Source organism: Hypanus sabinus, chromosome 19 (assembly GCF_030144855.1).
Source record: "Hypanus sabinus isolate sHypSab1 chromosome 19, sHypSab1.hap1, whole genome shotgun sequence".
Lineage (NCBI taxonomy): Eukaryota > Metazoa > Chordata > Chondrichthyes > Myliobatiformes > Dasyatidae > Hypanus > Hypanus sabinus.
Genome location: NC_082724.1, coordinates 70608630 through 70629369, shown reverse-complemented (window position 1 = coordinate 70629369; position 20740 = coordinate 70608630). Strand labels below are relative to the sequence as shown.

The following is a 20740-nucleotide window of genomic DNA, read 5'->3' as shown; positions in this document are numbered from 1 at the left end:
AGAAAGGAGGAAGGCAGCAGAAAAGAAATTATAGACCTGTTAGCTTGTTGTCAGTGGTTGGCAAGCTGTTGAAGTCAGCTGTTAAGGGTGAGGTTATGGAGTACTTGGTGACACAGGACAAGATAGGACAAACATGGCTTCTTTAAGGGAAAATCCTGCCTGATGAACCTGTTGGAATTCTTTGAGGAGCTTACAAGCAGGATAGATAAAGGGAATGCAGTGGATGTTGGATATTTGGACTTTCAGAAGGCACTTGATAAGGTGCCACACGTGAGGCTGCTTACCAAGTTAAGAGCCCATGGTATTGCAGGAAATTTACTGCCATGGTTAGAGCATTGGATGAGTGGTAGGAGGCAATGATTGGGAATGAAAGGATCCTTTTCTGGTTGGCCACCAGTGACTAGTGGTATTTCGCATGGGTCAGTGTTGGGACCACTTCTTTGTATTCTGTATATCAATTATGTAGACAATAGAATAGATGGCTTTGTTGCCAAGTTTGCAGATGATTCAAAGATTGGTGGAGGGGCAGATGGTGTTGGGGAAACAGATAGACTGCAGAAGAACTTAGACAGATTGGGAGAATGGGCAAGAAAGTGGTAAATGAAATATAATGTTGGCAAATGCATGGTCATGCACTGGTAGTAGAAATAAATGTGCAAACTATTTTCCAAACGGGGAGAAATTCCAAAAAACTGAGATGCAAAGGGACTTTGGAATCTTTGTGCTGAACACCCCTAAGATTAACCTGCAGGTTGAGTCAGTGGTGAGAAAGACAAATGCAATGTTAGCATTGGTTTCAAGAGGTCAGGAATACAAGAGCTGGGATGTGATGCTGAGGATTTATAAGGCACTGATGATGCCTCAACTTGAGTACTGTGAACGGTTTTCGGCTTTACATCTAAGAAAAGATGTGCTGGCACTGGAGAGGTTCAGAGAAGGTTCACAAGTATGTTTCTGGTCATGCAAGGTTTATCAAACGAGGAACGTTTGATGGCTCTGGGTCTGTACTTATTGGAACTTAGAAGGATGAGAGGGGATATCATTGAAGCCTTTTGAATGTTGAAAGGCCTAGACAAAGTAGAAGTGGAAAGGATGTTTCTCGCAGTGGGAGAGTCTAATGCAGGAGGCTTCAGGATGGGGGGGTGGTAAAAACAGAAATTAGGAGACATTTATTTAGCCAGAGGGGTGGTGAATTTGTGGAATTTGTTACCACAGGCAGCTGTGGAGACCAGTTTGTTGGGTGTACTTAAGGCAATGGTTGATAGGTTGATGGACACGGTAACAAAGATTACAGGGAAAAGGCTGAGGAGTGGGGCTGAGGAGGGAAAAAGAGGATCAGCCATGATTGAATGGCAGAGTAGACTCAATTGGCCAATAGCCTAATTCTACTCCTATGTCTTATGGACAACTTCATTCGCCCCAGCACTGAGGTAACAAATGATTCCACAACGTAAGGATACACTTCCAAGGATTCTATAATTCCTGTTCTCAATATTATTTATTACTTATTTATCTATTATTAATATTTTGTTTGTCTTTTTGTATTTGCACAATTAATTGACTTTTACACATTGGTTCTTTGTCAGTCTTTGTTTTTCTCATTGATTCTATTGTGCTTCTTTGTATTTATTGTGAATGCCTGCAAGGAAATGAATCTCAGGGTAGTATATAGTGACATCTATGTACTTGGATAAATAAGTTTACTTTGAACTTTGAAAGCAGTGCCCACATTGCAGTAGAGAATCAAAAATCAAAAAGGGGCTGTATATATTGAAGCAGATGGTTGCATATTATATTAACAGCTGAATTATTGAGTAATAAAATATTTTTCTCTGATGATTAAAATCCAAATCCAAATGTTTCAACACAAAATCTCTGCAATACTAAGAAAGGTTTTATCTTTCTGGTGAAATGTTAAACTGGTGTCATGGCTCCCATATCTTGGAGGTTAAAAAATCCTATTCTGATATGTTGAACTAAGGCAAAGGATTCCTGGATAAAACACATCCTCTAACTGATATCACTGCAGTAGGTGATCTGGTCATCAGCTCATTGTCATTTGTAGGAAATTATTGTGCATAGATAACCTGCTGTTTTTTTATACACCACAGTTAAAGCAGTGTCTGCAATTTATTTGAAGGGCATTGAAAGGCACATAAGTGCAGTTTATTTTTAAAATGCTGTGAAGATCAACAGTCAAAGATCTGATTTTGTTGCTTAGGTGGCAGCACTCCTTATATAACACTCTGTTTGTCAACAGAGTTGCCTCATGAATGAATTTTATTCTGGATGCTATTGTTTTATTTTCTAGCATGAGATTTAAGTCATATGAGACAAATGGTCATTTTGCCCAGATCAAATTTGCCATAAGTGGGAGTGTCACTCACCACAAGCACATCCTGAATACATTTCAGGGAATACAACCACTCAAGTAAACTGCTGCCTTGTAGTTTAGAAGTTATAGAGATGAAATACCACCCTACAATTAGCAAATACAAAATTAACAAAATCAGGGGTATTATAACCTAACCCAACATGAAACCTGAGCGATTGAGTGCAACACTGAATTTATACACCACTTGATTTCCCATTCATCAGATCTACCTCACTATTTTTTGGCTAGAGTATAAAAACAATTCTGCCACATTCCCATCTGATAGGCAAGATTAAAATCATATTCCCTGTACCAATTTATACAGATCCACCAGCCCCATTTGTTAGTTAGAATATTGTCATGGACTATCCATGACTACAAAGAGAAACTCTACATAACATTATTGTGAAACACATCACGTTTGTACTTTAGTTTAAATCCTCATTAACACTTCAAGTTTAGTTCATCACTGACCTTGGGTGCAGTTTTCACCATGTTTATTGTGCCCAGAACAAATATGACAGGCAATTCCTTTAAAGTTTGAATGGCATTTGCATGAACCATCTCCTTCTATTCCATCGGAGCACTGTCAAAAACAAAAATGGTATGTTTATTGTGTTTTATTTATACTGTATCAGATTCAGAGCCCAACACTCACTGTGTTCTCCTTTAGACTCGTATTGAAGAATGACAATATACAATCTTGAACATTGAAAATCAATCATTCTTATTATAGATAATCATTCAAAGATTCTTTTGTTAATTTTACTTTTATTTAAATTACTTAGTACTTCACCTTTTCAGGAGATGCAGAATAAGCAATCTATTTATTGCTATAGCAGGACTCAAATGTACAGAGTGCCTGTCACATTTCAGGGATGAACACAAAGTTAATGAATATGAAGTAGTTGTCTTTGTAGGAAAACGACATGATTTATTAATTGGAGAAATTGGCTGAAAGATTAACATTAGGGAAATTCCTTCCCAATTGAATATTTACAACACAACAATGGGAAGAAGAGGGAACCTGCATTTATATAGGGTTTTCATATCCAAGAGAACAGAAAATCCTCAGCTCTTTTCAAAAAGAATGAAGGATTTCAAAAATGAATGGCATTGGATTTTAAAAGATGCTTCTGGAAGAGCAGACAACACAATGGTTAAAGATGTCTTTAGAAGGGCAACACATCAGAACAAGCGGGACAAAGTTTCTCAGTGGAAAGTCAGAACAGATTTCTGTGTTGATGTTGCAAGAGGGGAAGTTGAAGCCACAGTCTTTCAACCCGGAGACAGAAATACTGACAAATGAATGCACGCTGCTTCATCACCTCAGATGAAATGGTGATGTACAAGAGGCTGAAGTCAGAATAACACACCAAATACAAAAAGGTACAGGAAACCAAATCACGAAGGCATAAAAAGATAAAAAAATTAACCTTGAGCCAAACAAGTCCTTAGGATGTTAAGTTATAGTAACGAACCTTGGCATGGACACAACAATGAACCAAGAAAGTGACAATACTCTTGAGAAACCAGCAGCTGGACATGTTCTTCAGACCTGTAGGTGTGGCTGGACTAAAGTAACATCAATTCGTGGTCATCAAGGACGGAAGAAATGCTTGAAAATCTCCAAACCAGGGTCCCACATTGACCAGATTCTGTTCAGAGGAAGGTCAAATCAGTCAGATGAAACTCAGCGGCAGGAAGAAACCCACAGTCCACAGAGTATCAGCACTCCACGAGGTGTGGAAGAAGTTTCAGGCACAAGCAGCAGTCCAACACAGCCAGGCACATCGTAAAGTGGAGAACATGCAAGGACATAAGCCATTGGTGAAATGGCCAAAGTCTAACAACAAGGAGTGGGAAACCATCAATGCAGATGTGAGCCTGATCTTAAGTGGCATAAAGGGATCAGCAGAAAAGTTGAAGAAGCTGGGCGACCTGATCTACAGCTACGGAAAGGAGAAGTTTGGAGTGAAGGAACAAGTCAGCAGGAAAGATATGCCTTCTCCTTCCAAATCCCATCGTCTCCAGGAAATCCAGTGACTTTGTTAAAGAAAGAAGAGGCCCGAGGAAGTTGTGGAAAAAAGTAACAGCAGAAGAGAGGGAGGGCATCAACCTCCTTCAAGAGGACCTTAAACAGAGGCTCTCGAAGTTGCGCAGAGCAGAAAGTTTAAGGAAACAACGCAAAAAGAAGGAAAAAGCTAGAACAGATGTCTACAAAGACCCCTTTAAATATGTCAGAGGCATTTTCACAAAGAGAAAAGCGGATCCCTGAAAGCATCAAAAGAGGAGGTTGGAAGATATCTCAGAGCCACCCCCACTGCTGAGCTAAAAGATGAACCGATACTTGTCCCAGCTGACATCCCACCAATCTCACCCCCACAACATCAGCCCTCCCAAGCTGAGTGAGGTGAAAGAGGCAGTGAAGAAGGTAAGATCAGCATCAGCGCCAGGCCCTAACGGTGTTCCGTATTGTGTTCACAAGAACACCGCGGATGTTCTGAGATTCCTCTGGAGAAACATGAGGGTTGCGTGGGAAAAGCAAGTGATCCCCATGCCTGGAGAAGAGCAGGGGAGGGGGGGGGGGGTAGTGCTGATCCCAAAAGAAAAGAATTTGTCCACTATTGAACAGTTTCGCCAAATAAACCTTCTGAACATAGAAGCCAAGATCTTTTTCAGCATGTTGGCGCAAAGGCTTACAAAATATCTGAAACAAAACCATTTCATTGACACACCAATCCAAAAGTCTGGCATAGCAAGCTTCTCAGGATGCCTTGAACACACCAGCGTCATATGGCATCAAATCCAGACAACTAAGAAAGAAGGAAAGGATCTGCATGTCTTGTTCCTCGACCTGGCCAACGCCTATGGATCGGTCCCTCATTCCCTGCTGTGGGCTACTTCTGAATTCTTTCAGGTGCCTGCAACAATAACAAATCTGGTAAAACACTACCTCCAGGATCTGCAAGTTTGTCTCACAACATCAGACTTCACCACAGCTCGGCAACCACTGGAAGCAGGCGTCATGGCGGGGTGCACCATCTCCCCACTGGCCTTCACTATGGCAATGGAGCTCATTGTCAGCCTCAAAATGGGTTGTGGGAGGAAAACGTCTACAGTTTGGTCGAAGGTTACCATCGATACGAGCCTATGTGGATGATATAACAATACTGACGACAACTATCCCCTGCACCAAGAGACTTCTGCAAAAGCTTTATCAGAACATCACATGAGCGAGGATGAAGATCAAGCTCAGCAAGTGCAGAAGCATCTCCATTGTCTAAGGTCAAGTCACGGATCAAAGATTTCATATTGATGGAACACCTGTCCCAACTGTGTCAGAAATGCCAGTGAAGAGCTTGGGTCGATGGTATGATGCTAAGCTCAAGGACACCGAGCAGTTTAAACAACTCAAAAAGGATACCATCACGTACATAGCTCGCATCAACAAGACCTTGCTGCCGGGAAAACTCAAGCTGTGGTGCTTCCAGTTTGGCATACTCCCAAGACTCATGTGGCCTTTAACAGTGTATAAGATCCCCATCAACAAGGTGGAAAAGCTCGAAAGAGTGATCAGCACACATGTGAAACAGTGGCTTGGACTTCCACGATGCTTAAGTCCTGTTGGACTGTACGGGAATGGCAAATTGGAATTACCAATTACAAGTCTTGTTGAAGAATACAAATGCACCAAAGCAAGGTTGGTCATTACCCTCACTGAATCTGAAGATACTGTTAGTCAAACAGCGGCCCCCCGTATGGCAACAGGGAGGAAGTGGATCCCATTTGAAGCCGTTCAGAGTGCTAGGTCTGCTCTTCACTTCAGGGATGTGGGTGGTCAAGTCCAACATGGGAGAGCTGGTCTCGGGCTCATCCCAAAGGCTCCTCAATGGTACAAGGCAACATTAGTGCAGAAGAGACGGCTCATGGTGGAGGAGGCGAGGAGACAGGAGGAGGCAGAGCGACACACCAGAGCCGTTTCAATGGCCAAGCAGGGCCAATGGACTACCTGGGAGAGCCTGGAAATGAGGAAACTCAGCTGGCGTGACATCTGGGAGATGAAGGGACCTCGGCTAAGTTTTGTCATCAGAGCCACTTATGATCTCCTACCCACACCCCAGAACCTGAACCAGTGGTGGGGAGAAGACCCCACTTGCTCTCTTTGTCAAGCACCTGGATCACTGAGGCACATTTTAACAGGATGCACCATGAGCCTCAGCCAGGGCCAGTATACTTGGCGGCATAACCAAGTTCTCAGACAGCTGGCATCAATCTTGGAACAGAGGCAAACCACCGTAAACGCTCTCCCACAAACATTGGCAGGAAATATCCACATTACACAATTTGTACCAGCAGGCCAACCTCCAGAGCACCAAGTAACATCAAACGACATAAGCATTCTGCATGTTGCTTGGGATTGGAAAATGGACGTGGACGTGGAGAAAAAGCTTGTGTTTCCCCCAGACATTGTGGCTACAACACTCCAGCCAGACATAGTCCTGTGATCCAGAGCAGCCAAGCTGGCATATGTTGTGGAATTGACAGTACCAAGGGAAGATGGTGTTGAAGAAGCTTATGAAAGGAAAAAGACCAAGTACTCTGAACTGGTAACTGAAGCTGCGCAGAACAGCTGCAAGACCAAGATTTTCCCTGTGGAAGTGGGATGCAGGGGATTTGTTGCTACATCTACAACCAGTCTATTGAAGAAGGTGGGGGTGAGGGGTGTCTCCCTCCAACAAGCAATCAAGCCCTTGTCAAATGCAGCAGAAGAAAGCAGTAATTGGATTTGGATTAAAAGGAAAGACAACAACTGGGCTGCAAGATGAAGACACGAGGGTATGGAACTGAGGGGGGTGTATCTGGGACGCCACGTAGCACCATTGAGCCCTCTAGAGATGTCATGGGCTTATCAATGAAACTTCAAAGAAGGAGGGTGCCCACCTGATGACCCCGATGACGTAGCTACCCTCCTTGTCACCACTCCAACATCGAGAGTGCCGACTTTATCATTGTGATTGAAACATCAAGTCCTAGTAGCTCTACTGGAAGTCTTATGGGCCAAGGGATGGCTATCTAACACAAGGACTAAAGGTTCATTTCAATTTCTTCTTGAGCCTCTTACTTTGTGCAGTCAGCACCTGTCCAAGGTCCAAACCTATTCATAACCCTACAAAACAAAGAATCGAGAGAAGTAGGATGAACCTAAGCCTTAATTATGACCTGCCAGGACATGGGGCAAATAGCCTCCTTTTGTATTGTGCATTTCAACGGTAGCAAATACTTAAAGGCTTTAATCACATTTCCTAATTAATTAATTTAGATATAGCTTGGTAACGGACCCTTCCGGTTCTACAAGCCCAACTGCCCAATAATATCCCTGTGACCAATAAACCTACTAACCCATATGTCTTTGGAATGTGGGAGGAAATCAGAGCACCCAGAGAAAATGTATGTGGCCATGGGGAGAACACACAAGCTCTTTAGAGACAGCAGCAGAAATTGAACCGGGTTGCTGGCACTGTAATAGCATTATGCTAACTACTATGATAATGTGCCATCCATAATGAAGCTTATCAACATACAAGTGTTTTGATAGTTCCTTTACTGATTTTTGGTTAAATAATTAACCTTTCTCTCAATTTTTCATCAACTTACTTCTCCGTGTCCATAACATGGATTTTGGAAACCACCTAAACAAGCCTTGCAATCTGGTCCGTAGAAGCCTTTACAGCATTGTGGTTTCTAGACAGAACAAAAATGACCACATTTTAATTTATTACAAAGATCTCTTCAGGAACAATATGCTTTTATTCATGTTTAATATTAGCAACATGGCATAATGACAACAATATCAACAAAACCAAAGAGCTGGTCATTGACTTCAGAAAGGAGGACAGTGCACATCAATGATACCAAAATTGGGAGAGCTGAAAGCTTCAACTTCCTAGGAGTGAATATCACCAACAGCCTGTCCTATTGCAACCACATGAACACCACAGTCAAGATAGCTTGCCAATGCCTCTACATCCTGAGAAGGCTGAAGAAATTTAGCGTGTCCCTTTAACCTTCACCAACTTTTATCAATGCACGATAGAAAGTGTCTTATCCAAATGCATGACAACATAGTATGGCAACTTCTCTGCTTGAGAATGCAAGGAACGGCAGAGAGTGGAGAACATCGTGGAAACCAGCATGGCCTCTACTTCTCACTTTCTCATTAAAGCAGCTAGCATTATATTCTCTTTCTTGTCCCTCACAGGGCAGAAGATACAAAAGACTGAAAAGCATGTAATACTAGCTTGAAGGACAGCTTCTATCCCACTGTTGTAAGATTATTGATTGACAAGACTTCACAATGACCTTGCACCTTATTGTCCACCTGTACTCTGTAACTGTAACACTCTATTCTGCACTCGTTTTAGCTTGTGCTATCTCAATGCATTGTTATATGAATTGATCACATTAATTCCATTATCCTTTATCTCCAGCAGAAATATATTCCAATGGGTTTTAACCTCTGGGTAGGAAGCTAATCTTGGGACATTATTAGTGAGGTATCTATAACCTTCCTTCCCTGCAGTCTCCATGAAAGACATCTGATGACTAAGTTCTTTTCTATCCAATAAGCATTCTGCTCTCCCTTAATAAGTATAAGCAGTAAAAGATAATAAGTCTGAAGGACCTGATCTGTCAACCAGATAAACTATGGACGTTGTGAGATTAAAACCACTAAAAGATAGATTAACCAAAGGAGTGAATACCCAGTCCTTCTGTGTGGAACCTGGAGAAATGGCTGCTCCTTGAGCCTACGAGGGAAATCTTCCACAGATCACCTCCTCCTACCCCAGCTTTTACTAGCCTACATTGGGCAGCACTACAGGAGCTCAATTCACAAATATTAATCAGCTTCCTGCCAGTCAATTGGACGTTAGCTGGATACAAACTAAGGCTCCAATTTAAATGGGAAGGATGGAAAATGAATGTAGCCACCTGTAAGAACTGTGGACTTGTCTTGATCTAATCAGAGGAGCACATTTAATACCAACAAGCTCCTTGTCACCCATACTTCATCATCCCCAGTTTTTCTTCTCTTTAGATGATATATTCAACACACCAAGAAAATAGATAGACAACTTGTTTTCTAGAAAAAAAAACAGGAAATGCTGCAAATACTCAGTATGTCAGGCAGCATCAATGGAGGGAGAAAGAGTTAACATTTCAGGTCAGTGTGGTTCTGACAAAACATTAATTTTGTTTTTCTCTCTCTAGGTATGCTGACCGACCTGTTGAATGCTTCAGTATTTTCCACTCTAGTTTTATATTTCCAGTATCTAATGTTCGTTTTTCCATTTTTTACCTGCTTCTCTGGCCAAATCATTGGCCAAATGATTACCAAGGCTTGACTCAGCCTTCAGCTTCTTGTTTCATTTCTCCCTGGAAGATCCTTCCTCCCTCCTAAATACCCAGCCAAGATGGAAAGACAGTACAGGAATCTGGGACCCAATCTCAGAATCAGAAACAGGTTTATTATCACCAGCAGCAGCAGTACAATGCTGTACATGATAATATAGAAAGAAAAAATAAATAAATCAATTACAGTAAGCATGTATGTATATTAAATAGATTAAAATAGTGCAAAACATAAATATATATAAAAAAGTGAGGTAGTGTTTGTGGGTTCATTGTCCATTTAGGAATCGAATGACAGAGGGGAAGAAGCTGTTCCCGAATCATTGGATGTGTGCCTTTAGGCTTCTGTACCTCCTTCCTTATGTTAACAATGTAAAGAGGGCAAGCCTTGGGTGATGGGGTCCTTAATAATGGATACCTCTTTTCTGAGGCACTACTCCTTGAAGATGTTTTGGATACTATGAAGGATTGTACCCAAGATGAAGCTGACTAATTTTATAATTTTCGGTCCTGTGCAGCAGCCCCCCCCCCCCCCCTCATACCAGACAATGATGCCGCCTGACAGAATGCTGTTCACAAAACATCTGTAGAAGTTTGAGTGCCTTAGGTTGCAAACCAAGCCTAATGAAATACAGCCACTCATGTTCATCCTTTGAGTGGTGTTAACAACCTAAACTTGTACCAATGGTGACACAAGTCCAGAGTTCAGAGTCAGCAATTTTGAAGGACCAGCAATATATTTCAAAGTCAAGATGGAGCAGAAATTAGATGGTGATGTTTTCATGGATCTGCTGCCCTTGTCCATCTTATAGGTGGAGGTTACAGCTTCAGAAGAGTTCAAGTTGAGTGATCTCAGTGCATTTTGTAGATAGCGCTTGCTGTAGCAACTGATTCAGAATCAGATGTAACATCACTGCTGCACGTTATGAAATTTGTTGCTTTGTAGCAGTAGTACAATGCAATACATAAAAAGTACTATCAATTACAATATATATTAAATTAAATTAATAATTAGCACAAAAAGAGAGCAAAATTAGTGAGGTTGTGTTAATTAGTTGGTTCATTGTCTGTTCATAAATCTGATGGTGAAAGGGAAGAAGCTGTTCCTAAAACACTGAGTGTGTGTCTTCAGGCACTGGGGCACATGTCTTAGGTGATGGGAGTCCTTAGCAATGGATGTCATGTTTTTGAAGCAATGCCTTTCGAAGATGTCCTCGATGCTGGTGACACCAGCACCCATGAGTTTACAACCATCTGTAGCTTGTTCTAGTCCTGTGCAGAGGCCCCTCCATTCCAGATGGTGATGCAACCAGTTAGAATGCTCTCCACAGTACATCCATAGAAATTTGTTAATTCTTTGGAGACATATAAATTCTCCCCAAATTCTTAGGTTTTGTACAGCAGCATGAACACTTAGTGTGATGCAGAGCCTTGCCAATCAAGCAAGCTGCTTTCTCCTGTATAGTGACACAATGTGTAAAACAGCCATTCAAGCAGTTAACGGTGAGCCTGCTGAATATCATTGAAATTGCGCGTAATTTGTGATCCTGTTATGTTTCTGATGCTCCACCATCATCCTGCAGAGGGAAATGCAACAGTCCAATAACCTTCCAGTGTAATACAAGCTAAGCAGGTACTTTGAGCAGCTGTTTTATCTGCCCCATAAGTAGCCAAACATAAATCTTGGTGCTTATCCACATTAACTGCAAAAATGCCAATGGAGTTTACTTTATATTGACAATTTAATACATCGCATGTCATTGGGACCAAAAGAGTTGATTGGAAGTTTTCTAAAGGATATATTAGAATTAGGTATTTAATTCTAACTGGCCATTTCAAAATCATTACTGTTATCATGTACGAGAGAGGGAAGGAGGCGAGCATCGAGCATGTCATAGACAGAAGCTGACATGATGATACACGTATGATGACATTGTCTAAACCACCAACATGATTTAAAAAGAGCTGTGGAAAATGATTTAAACACAAGATGGAGATGGGTGAGATTCAGTGTTAGGACAAAGTAATCCATAAAGAAAAAGTTTTAAAGAATACTGAGATAGATACTGGAAAACACAGAGAAAGTACAGGGAAATGTAAACAGACGCACACAAAGCCAGGGTCTCTATAACACATGACATGTATGTGCATAGGCCTGGGTTGTATAGTCCAGGTACAGTACATTACACTCGGGTGCCACTGTTTCATTGACTCAATGGAGCAAATGAGTTCCTTCCACCACAACAATTTATGATTCCACTTCCACTTGATGTCTATCCGTCATAGGCAGTGTCAGGAAATAATGCATTTGTCACTTAAGTAAAGTGAACCAATAAACCTTCACGGTGGATAAAAGAAAAAATTCTCAGCAAAAACATGGGACAAAATGCCATATTGTTTATCGGAAGCTGCAAAAAAAGATGAACGGCAGAATATGCTGGACCTATTCACCTGTGGTGCTCAGCAAGTCAGGTCACGCCCACCAGCAGAGACATGGCCTCACTTGCTGAGTGTTTCCAGCATTTTCTGTTTTTATTTTACATTTCCAGCATCCGCAGTTTCTCTGACTTTCAGTATCTGTGGTGATGTATTTTCTGTTTTTATTTCAGACTTCCAGCATCTGCAGTTAGTGCTTTTGATGCAAAAAAAAAGTCTTACAAAAAACAGCATTATCTACCTACCTTTAGGAAGTTTGCTTCAACAGCTTAGACCCCAGGATCCCAGAGGCACCCATTTCAACAGGGCAAGCAATACGCGGTGGGCAGTCCCTCACCACCAGTTCAAAGTTCAGGCAAGGGGCCTAATGTAAATAAATATATAATTAAAGTGGGAGAGGTGCATGCTGGAGGTTTTGGTCCTGAAACTGTGCAGTAAGAAATCAGGTACTCTGCAAATGAGTGTGTCCTGGGAGGTTTCCCCATACTCCAAGCATCTCAACCACCTCTGCCTTAAGGCTGTCCATGGAAAGTTTAATTTAGGATGATTGTTAACGCAGAGTTTCATTTGAAAGCAAGTGGGGAAAAAACTTGTAAAGTAAGAATATAAAAGGAAAGAAAGATTAAGGAAACATGATTATAGTGGGAAGCCCCAGTAGGAGAGCTGGCTCAAACCTGATAGGACAAATGGCCTTCTGTAGTTCTGTATATTTTACGATTTTACAACCTTCATGGAAATGAAAGAGCCGATAATTTACAGCAATCATTCTCTGGCCTTTATTTAGCTACAACTAATCATTCACTGCAACAAGTTCCTATGCAGTGAAGCAAAATAAGCTGCCGTCTTATACAGCATTCCATCAACCAATAAAAACACAACGGGGAGAGACATCAACTTTCCCAGCTATCCTCCATATAGTAGCTCACAATTATTGTTCCAAAACCCATTCACAATGCTCTAAGCTTCTAGAAATATAAAATAACACACTTACTTTCATTAGGATTATATCCTGAGGTTATCATTTAGCAACAATAAGGCTATTTGGTTTACTGCATTGTAAAACACAACTGAAACATTTATTCTCTTTTAAATCATCACATTTTAGAATTTTTAAGGCACAAAGACAGGTGAATAGAATGCAGCTCATAGTTGTCCATCATATTAAATACAATAAAAATTAAAATACTTACAACAACAGTCTGGTTGCAGTGTCTTGCACAGCCAGTGTTACTGCTATAGATAAAATCATCTACTGACGTTTGGTATACACAATTTTGTTCATACGATTCCTGCGGATACAAAATGATTACAGTGAAGAAAGTATAAATAAGGCAGATCTCAAAATGATACAAAATTATTGGATATTCGAGACTGATTTGTGATATTTAAATCACAATTGACATATTCAATCACAATGAAATGTAACAAAATTAAAATTTATAATTCACAAGTTATTATAGTTCATCAAAAGGAAATATGACTATTCTTTTTTACTGATTTATTTTGCAGTTTTTAATTTTCCAGTGCATCAAGTTGGTTTGAAATTTTGATGCGTAATACAAATACACTTAAATGAAATTCTTCAAGCAGACAATAATTTGATTATTCTAATGATTTCTTTTTTAAATAGCCATATGAACCTCATATTACTAGGGGAGAATTTTAACTTGGATAACACATAATAAACAGGTGCAGATGTTATTAGATTCTGATCTGACCTCCAGCAGTAGAAAGTCGTCAACATTCCCAAAAATATCTACCATATATTTGTTTTTTCTGTGATCTTTATACCATGCAGTATCTTTAGCTAATTTAATAAATCAATGTCTCCCTTCTGCCACTTTAAAGCCAAGAGTTAGAAGACTTCACTCCACTATGCCAGCTTTCCATCCCCAGTTAACTCCCACAGCAAAAGTCACTGAGAACCTTCCAAGATCTCTCCTTGACACCACAGCTGACAATGACAATCCACGTGAAGAGTTAAGTGTGGAAACTATGATGCTGAACTCTGCAAACCTTCGGAATAAGATGCAGTGCTTCCCTCTGCCTATTATTTCTGCATGGCGTTTTATGAAATTGGGTTGTGAACTGGAGTCCTTGCCTGAAGTTGAACCCCAGCACCAAGAAAGCCATTCGAGCTGCTCAGTATCATTTCAGACTTCTATGAGTACAACAACAAAACAAAACTGACCCTTGATGGACTGTATGGAAAGATGGGAGCTAATTAGTTTACCACTCACAACATTCAAAGATGTGCTACTCTATTTTAGTGTTGTCTGCAAGATGCACTTCTACACAGCTCACTTGGAGAATCTTTTACTCTTCCTTGAAAAGCATCAGAAAGTGTTTTTCTTATTTAATCAGAAAATGGACCCCAATTTCCTCTCACACCCATTTGATGCAACAATTGACATAGCAGCATTCCCTTGCCATTACTTTGAAATTTTAGACTGGATTATGCCTTCATGCCTCTGATCAGGGCTTGAAATATAATGTCTTCTTTTAAATTCAGGAGCAAAAGCTCCACCCTTGAATGCAAATCATGTCCAATTTAACTAAGTAGAGACTGTCATCTATACAGAGAATATCTGGTACACCATAACTCACTGACCAAACACCTCCAACACTGCACCCCAAAATTCATTGCACCTAAAATCCACATCAGACAAACTCCAGATGACTAAATCCCACACCTTGAATAAAAATCATTTCCTCAACTCAACCAGCCCTAACTTCAATTATTAATTGTACCCTGGAAATAAATAACCAGCTATTGACTAACACCAAACTCTCTGCTTTATTTATTTATTGTATCCCTTCCTATGATGAATTCTCCTGTTTCCACCAGCACCTTTATCTTATTTATAGACAATAGACAATAGGTGCAGGAGTAGGCCATTCAGCCCTTCTAGCCAGTACCACCATTCACTGTGATCACGGCTGATCATATACAATCAGTACCCCGTTCCTGCCCTCTCCCCATATACCTTGAACCCGCTATCTATAAGAGCTCTATCTAACTCTCTCTTGAATGCATCCAGAGACTTGGCCTCTACTGCCTTCTGGGGCAGAGCATTCCACATATCCACCACTCTCTGGGTGAAAAAGTTTTTCTGCATCTCTGTTCTAAATGGCCTACCCCTTATTCTTAAACTGTGCCCTCTAGTTCTGGACTCACCCATCAGCAGGAACATGATTCCTGCCTCCAGCGTGTCCAATCCCTTAATAATCTTATATGTTTCAATCAGATCCCCTCTCATCCTTCTAAATTCCAGTGTATACAAGCCCAGTCGCTCCAATCTTTCAACATATGACAGTTCCACCATTCCGGGAATTAACCTTGTGAACCTACGCTGCACTCCCTCAATAGCAAGAACGTCCTTCATCAAATTTGGAGACCAAAGCTGCACATAATACTCCAGGTGGGGTCTCACCAGAGCCCTGTACAGCTGCAGGAGGACCTCTTTACTCCTAAACTCAATTCCTCTTGTTATAAAGGCCAGCATGCCATTAGTTTTCTTCACTGCCTGCTGTACCTGCATGCTTGCTTTCATTGACTGATGTACAAGAACACCTAGATCTCGTTGTACTTCCCCTTTTCCTAACTTGACTCCATTTAGATAGTAATCTGCCTTCCTGTTCTTGCCACCAAAATGGATAACCTCACATTTATTTATCATATTTAGAGATACAATGTGCAATAGGCCTCTGTTCCACTGAGCACCACCACCTAGCAACACACAGATTTAGCCCAACTTTGATTGTCAATTGTCTTCTCCAGCTTAAAGACCCCAAAGTTGACTGCTGATTTTAACCCTGGCATGACCACCCACAACTCCAAGTTCTGGCTGTGACCCTACATTGCATGGGCCTACAAATTTGCCAAGCTATTTTTGTGTGAATTGCAACCTGAAGGAAGGGCCATTCCTGGTGCTGCCAATTCAGCCATGCACTAAGTTTTAGTCTTTGTAATTCAATGAGTTTACTAATTCTCGCTTACAAACAAAGCTTTGTGCAATTACAGACCAACACACAATTTCAAATGTGTAATAACACATATTACAATAACATCTACCAAGATTATGATGAATGTGAGAAACTTGGAGTACATTTACTTGAGAGGCACAGCATCTCTTATGATAGGTCCTTAAGTCCCACTTATATTAGTCTGACAAATGTTTTTGATCAAAGATCTCTCTTCAAGACAGTTGCTCACATTCAGCAATTTGAAATGTTGACTGCTGTTATTTCTACACATCTGCTGGACGAGTATTTTCAGCATTTTCTGTTTTTATTTCAGAAATCTGCAGATATACCAGAGAGACACAGTCAGCATATCTGCTGAAGGGTTTAAGAATCAAGGGGAGCTAATATTTCAGGGAGCTACTAAGTTACTTCATTGGAACTTATGACATTGCAAGCATTCTACTTAGTTAATTAAGTTTGAGTGCATATGGTAAGGCATGTGTGGCGACATATGATACAACATAATGCCCACAAGGTTGCCTGTTTGACATTAAAAGCATGAGCCTGAATTCTATTGCTGACCAGTAATGTTTTAGCTGGCATCCTGCCATGGTTGTGGTGGAGGTGCCAGAACTGGTCTTCTGAATGGGCAGGGCAATGATAATTTTGAGCTCCTATGCCTGATAGTGACTGTGTGTCCTGGAACCATGTTAGGAAGAAAACAAGCCAAATAAAATAAAAACACAAAATGCTGGCAGAACTCAGCAGGCCAGATAGCATCTATGGGAGGAGGTAGTGACGATGTTTCGGGCCGAAATGTTGTCACTACCTCCTCCCATAGATGCTGTCTGGCCTGCTGAGTTCTGCCAGCATTTTGTGTTTTTATTTATTTCCAGCATCTGCAGATTCACTCATGAAGCCAAATAAAATCTGCTCATAACCTGAATATTTTAAAAGCACACATATTCAAGACGTTTTTCCCCAAAAGGGAAAGATTTGCAGAGATGAAGAACAAATTAGATTTTTCCTTCAAGGATCCGCCACAGAGACAAATGACCTCCTTTGGTGCTGGAGGATTCCATGACTCACAGATCAAACAGCAACATATATAGTAAGTAGAAGTATTGAAACAAAACTCAAAGTGAAACAATCAATTCAGTCTTTTGTTTAATGAAAAGCCATAGGGAAGTTCAGGATCCTCACGACTTAAAGCGCTTGTACTTCACTTGTGGTTTATGACTTACACAGTGGAATGACTCAATTAAACTACAACAATAACTCATCTGCTAATATTATTCCAAATGGATCATATGTCAGAGAACTCAAAGTTTTCAGATTTACCATTGGCGTGCTTCCATTCGGGCAGAGACTATTATTTAGTGAAGAGCAATGTCCGCAGGGAGCCTGAAAAGCAGAGAAGATTAAAGCTGTGATATTAGATAGAACCCAATATTAATATGCACATTTTAGGATGCAACTTGATATCAGAAACCAGTACACCATGCCACGTAGATGGCAATGTAGATAGAGGATCGCCTGGAGCAAAACATGGCCAAGGCCTACTTGACAATGCTAGTGAGTAGAGGAGTTAATACTTGCCAGTATATCAACTACAAAACCTGGAGAATGAGAACAAGGAAGAAAATTAGAACGAGGCTTGAAGCAGTCAGCAGATTGTGTGTTGCTTGAATTTCCAGCATCTGCAGATTTCCTAGTGTTTGTGTTTTTAAATTTACTACGTGATGATGGATGCTGCTTTCCTGCAACAGCACCCAGTGTAGATGTGCTCCAGGATGGGGAGGACTTTACCCATGATGGACTGTGCCATATCCACTGCTTTTCATAGGATTTTTTTGTTCAAGGGCATTGGCGCTTCCGTACCAGGCCATGATGCAACAAGTTAATATACTCGCCGCTTCACATCTACAGAAGTTTGTCAAAATTTTGGATGTCATGCTGAATTTTTGCAAATGTCTCAGCAAGTAGAGGCACTGCCGTGCTTTCCGCATAATTAAATTTACATACTGGGCTCAGGGTAGGTACTCGGAAATCATAACACCAAGGAATTTAAAGTTGATGACCTTCTCCATCTCTAATCTCCTGATGAGGACTGGCTCATGGACCCCTGGTTTCCTCCTTCTGAAGTCAATAATCAGCTCCTTGGTCTTGATGACATTGAGTGAGAGGTTGTTGTTATGGCACGATGCAGCCAGATTTTCAGCCTCCCTCCTAAATTCTGATTCATCACTACTTTTGATTCAGCCAACGATAGTGGTGTCATCGGTAAACTTAAATACAGCATTGGAGCTGTATTAAGTGTAAAGCGGGCAGAGCAGTGGACTAAACACACATACTTGTTGGTGTACCTGTGTTGATGGAGATTGTGGAGGAGATATTGTTGCCAATCTGAACTGACTGGGGTTTGCAAGTGAGGAAATCAAGGATTACACAAGGAAGTATTAAGACCAAGGTCTTGAAGCTTATTGATTAGTTTTGAGGGGATGATGGTACTGATTGATGAGCTGCAGTTGATAAAGAGCATCCTGCTATATGCACCTTTGCCATCTAAATGTATCAGTGTTGAGCAAAGGACCAATGAAATGGCATCTGCTATGGACCTGACATGGTGGTAGGCAAATTGGAGTGAATCCAAGTCATTTCTCAAGTAAGAGTTGATATGCTTCATCACCAACCTCTCAAAGCATCATCGCATTAGATGTAAGTGCTACTGGATGACAGTCATTGAGGCAGGTTACCACATTCTTCTTAGGCACTGGAATAATTGAAGCCTGCTTGAAGCAAGAGGTTAAAAATCTCAGTGATCACTCCAGCTAGTTGATCAGCATAGGTGTTTAGTACTCTACCAGGTAATGCTTCTGTGTCGGATACTTTCTATTGCTTCATCCTGCTGAAGAATACTCTCACGTCGGCAACTGAAAGAAGCTGTGGGAGTTTGTGAAGGCTCCTCCATGTTTTGATGGTCAAATTGAGCATAGAAGGCATTGAGCTCATCTGAAAGCAAGCCCTGTTGTTTATGTCACTTGGTTTCACTTTGTAAGAGGTATGAGCATTCAGCTCTGCCACAGCGGTCAAGCATCCCCCAGTGACACGATTGGTCTAGAATCACCACTTTGCACATGAGATGGCTTTCTGGAGATCCTATCTGGACCTCTTGAATCTCATTTGGCCACCAGACCTGAATGTCACTGATCTGGCCCTCAGTACATTGTGAATATCATGCATGGTTATAGAAGTCTCTAAATGATCTTGTGGTGACACACTGACAACCATGGTCATAGAGAAGTACAGAACAGAAATAGGACCTTTGGCCCATCTAGTCCATGTTGAAACAATTTAAACTACCTACACCCATTGACCTGGACCAGGACCATAGTCCTCCATAACACTACCATCCATGTACCTATCCACACTTCTCTTAAACTTTGAAATAGAGTCGCATGCACCACTTGTGTTGGTAACTTATTCCACATTCTCACGACCCACCGAGTGAAGAAGTTTCCCCTCATGGTCCCCTTAAACCTCACCTTTCACCCTTAACCCATGACCTTTGATTGTAACTCCACCCAACCTCAATGGAAAAAGCCTCCTTGCATTCACCCTTTCTATATCCCTCATAATTACATACATCACTATCACATCTCCTTTCAATCCCCTACGTTCTAAAGAATAGACTCCAAACTTATCTTTTCTTATAAATTGGGTCCTCCATACCCAGCAACCACAAGATATAAGAGCAGGACTAGGCCATTTGGCCCATCCAGTATGCTCCACCATTTCATCATGGCTGATCCATTTTCCTCTCAGTCCCCAATCCCCTGCCTTTCCCCTGTATCCCTTCATACCCTGACCAATCAAGAATCTATGTATATTTAAGGCAGCAGTTGATAAAGACTTGACATCCATAGCTGCCTGTGGTAAGAAATACCACGGATTCACCACTCTCTGGCTAAAGAAATTCCCCTTCATCTCCATTCTTAAAGGATACCCCTCTATTCCGAGGTTGTGTCCTCTGGTCTTAGACTTTCCCACCACAGGAAATGTCCTCTCCACATCTACTCTATCAAGCCCTTTCACTATTCAATTGGTACCATCAACACTCTCTTCATATGACAAGCCATTCAATCCTGTAATCATTTTAGTGAAACTCATTTGAACCCTCCCCAGTTTCAGCACATCCTTTCTAAGATAAGGGCCCAAAAAATGCTCACAATACTCCAAATGAGGCCTCACCAATTCTTTATAAAGTCTCAGCATTACATTCTTGCTTTTATATTCTAGTCCTCTTGAAATTAATGCTAACATTGCATTTGTCTTCCTCATCACAGACCCAACCTGCAAATTAACCTTTAGGGAATTCTGCACAAGGACTCCCAAGTCCCTTTGCAACTCAGATTTTCTCTCCATTTAGAAAATAATCAATCCTTTCATTTCTTCTACCTATGTGCATGACCGTTCTCTTCCCAACACTGCATTTCATCTGCCATTTCTTTGCCCATTCCCCTAATCTGTCTAAGTCTTTCTGTAGCCTCA

At 41.1% G+C, this 20740-nt stretch overlaps 1 protein-coding gene across 2 annotated transcripts in view; it reads right to left on the bottom strand.

Moving 5' to 3' along the window:
- Positions 1-20740, bottom strand: part of stab1 (stabilin 1) — a 323963-nt gene that overhangs the window by 196954 nt on the left and 106269 nt on the right. For both annotated transcript variants that reach the window (XM_059944646.1, XM_059944645.1), the window contains exons 19-22: positions 17531-17593; positions 13414-13512; positions 8033-8119; positions 2849-2960 (exon numbers count right to left, since the gene is read on the bottom strand). In XM_059944646.1, coding sequence (XP_059800629.1) covers positions 2849-2960; positions 8033-8119; positions 13414-13512; positions 17531-17593 — 361 coding nt within the window. The remainder of the gene's footprint in view (positions 1-2848; positions 2961-8032; positions 8120-13413; positions 13513-17530; positions 17594-20740) is intronic.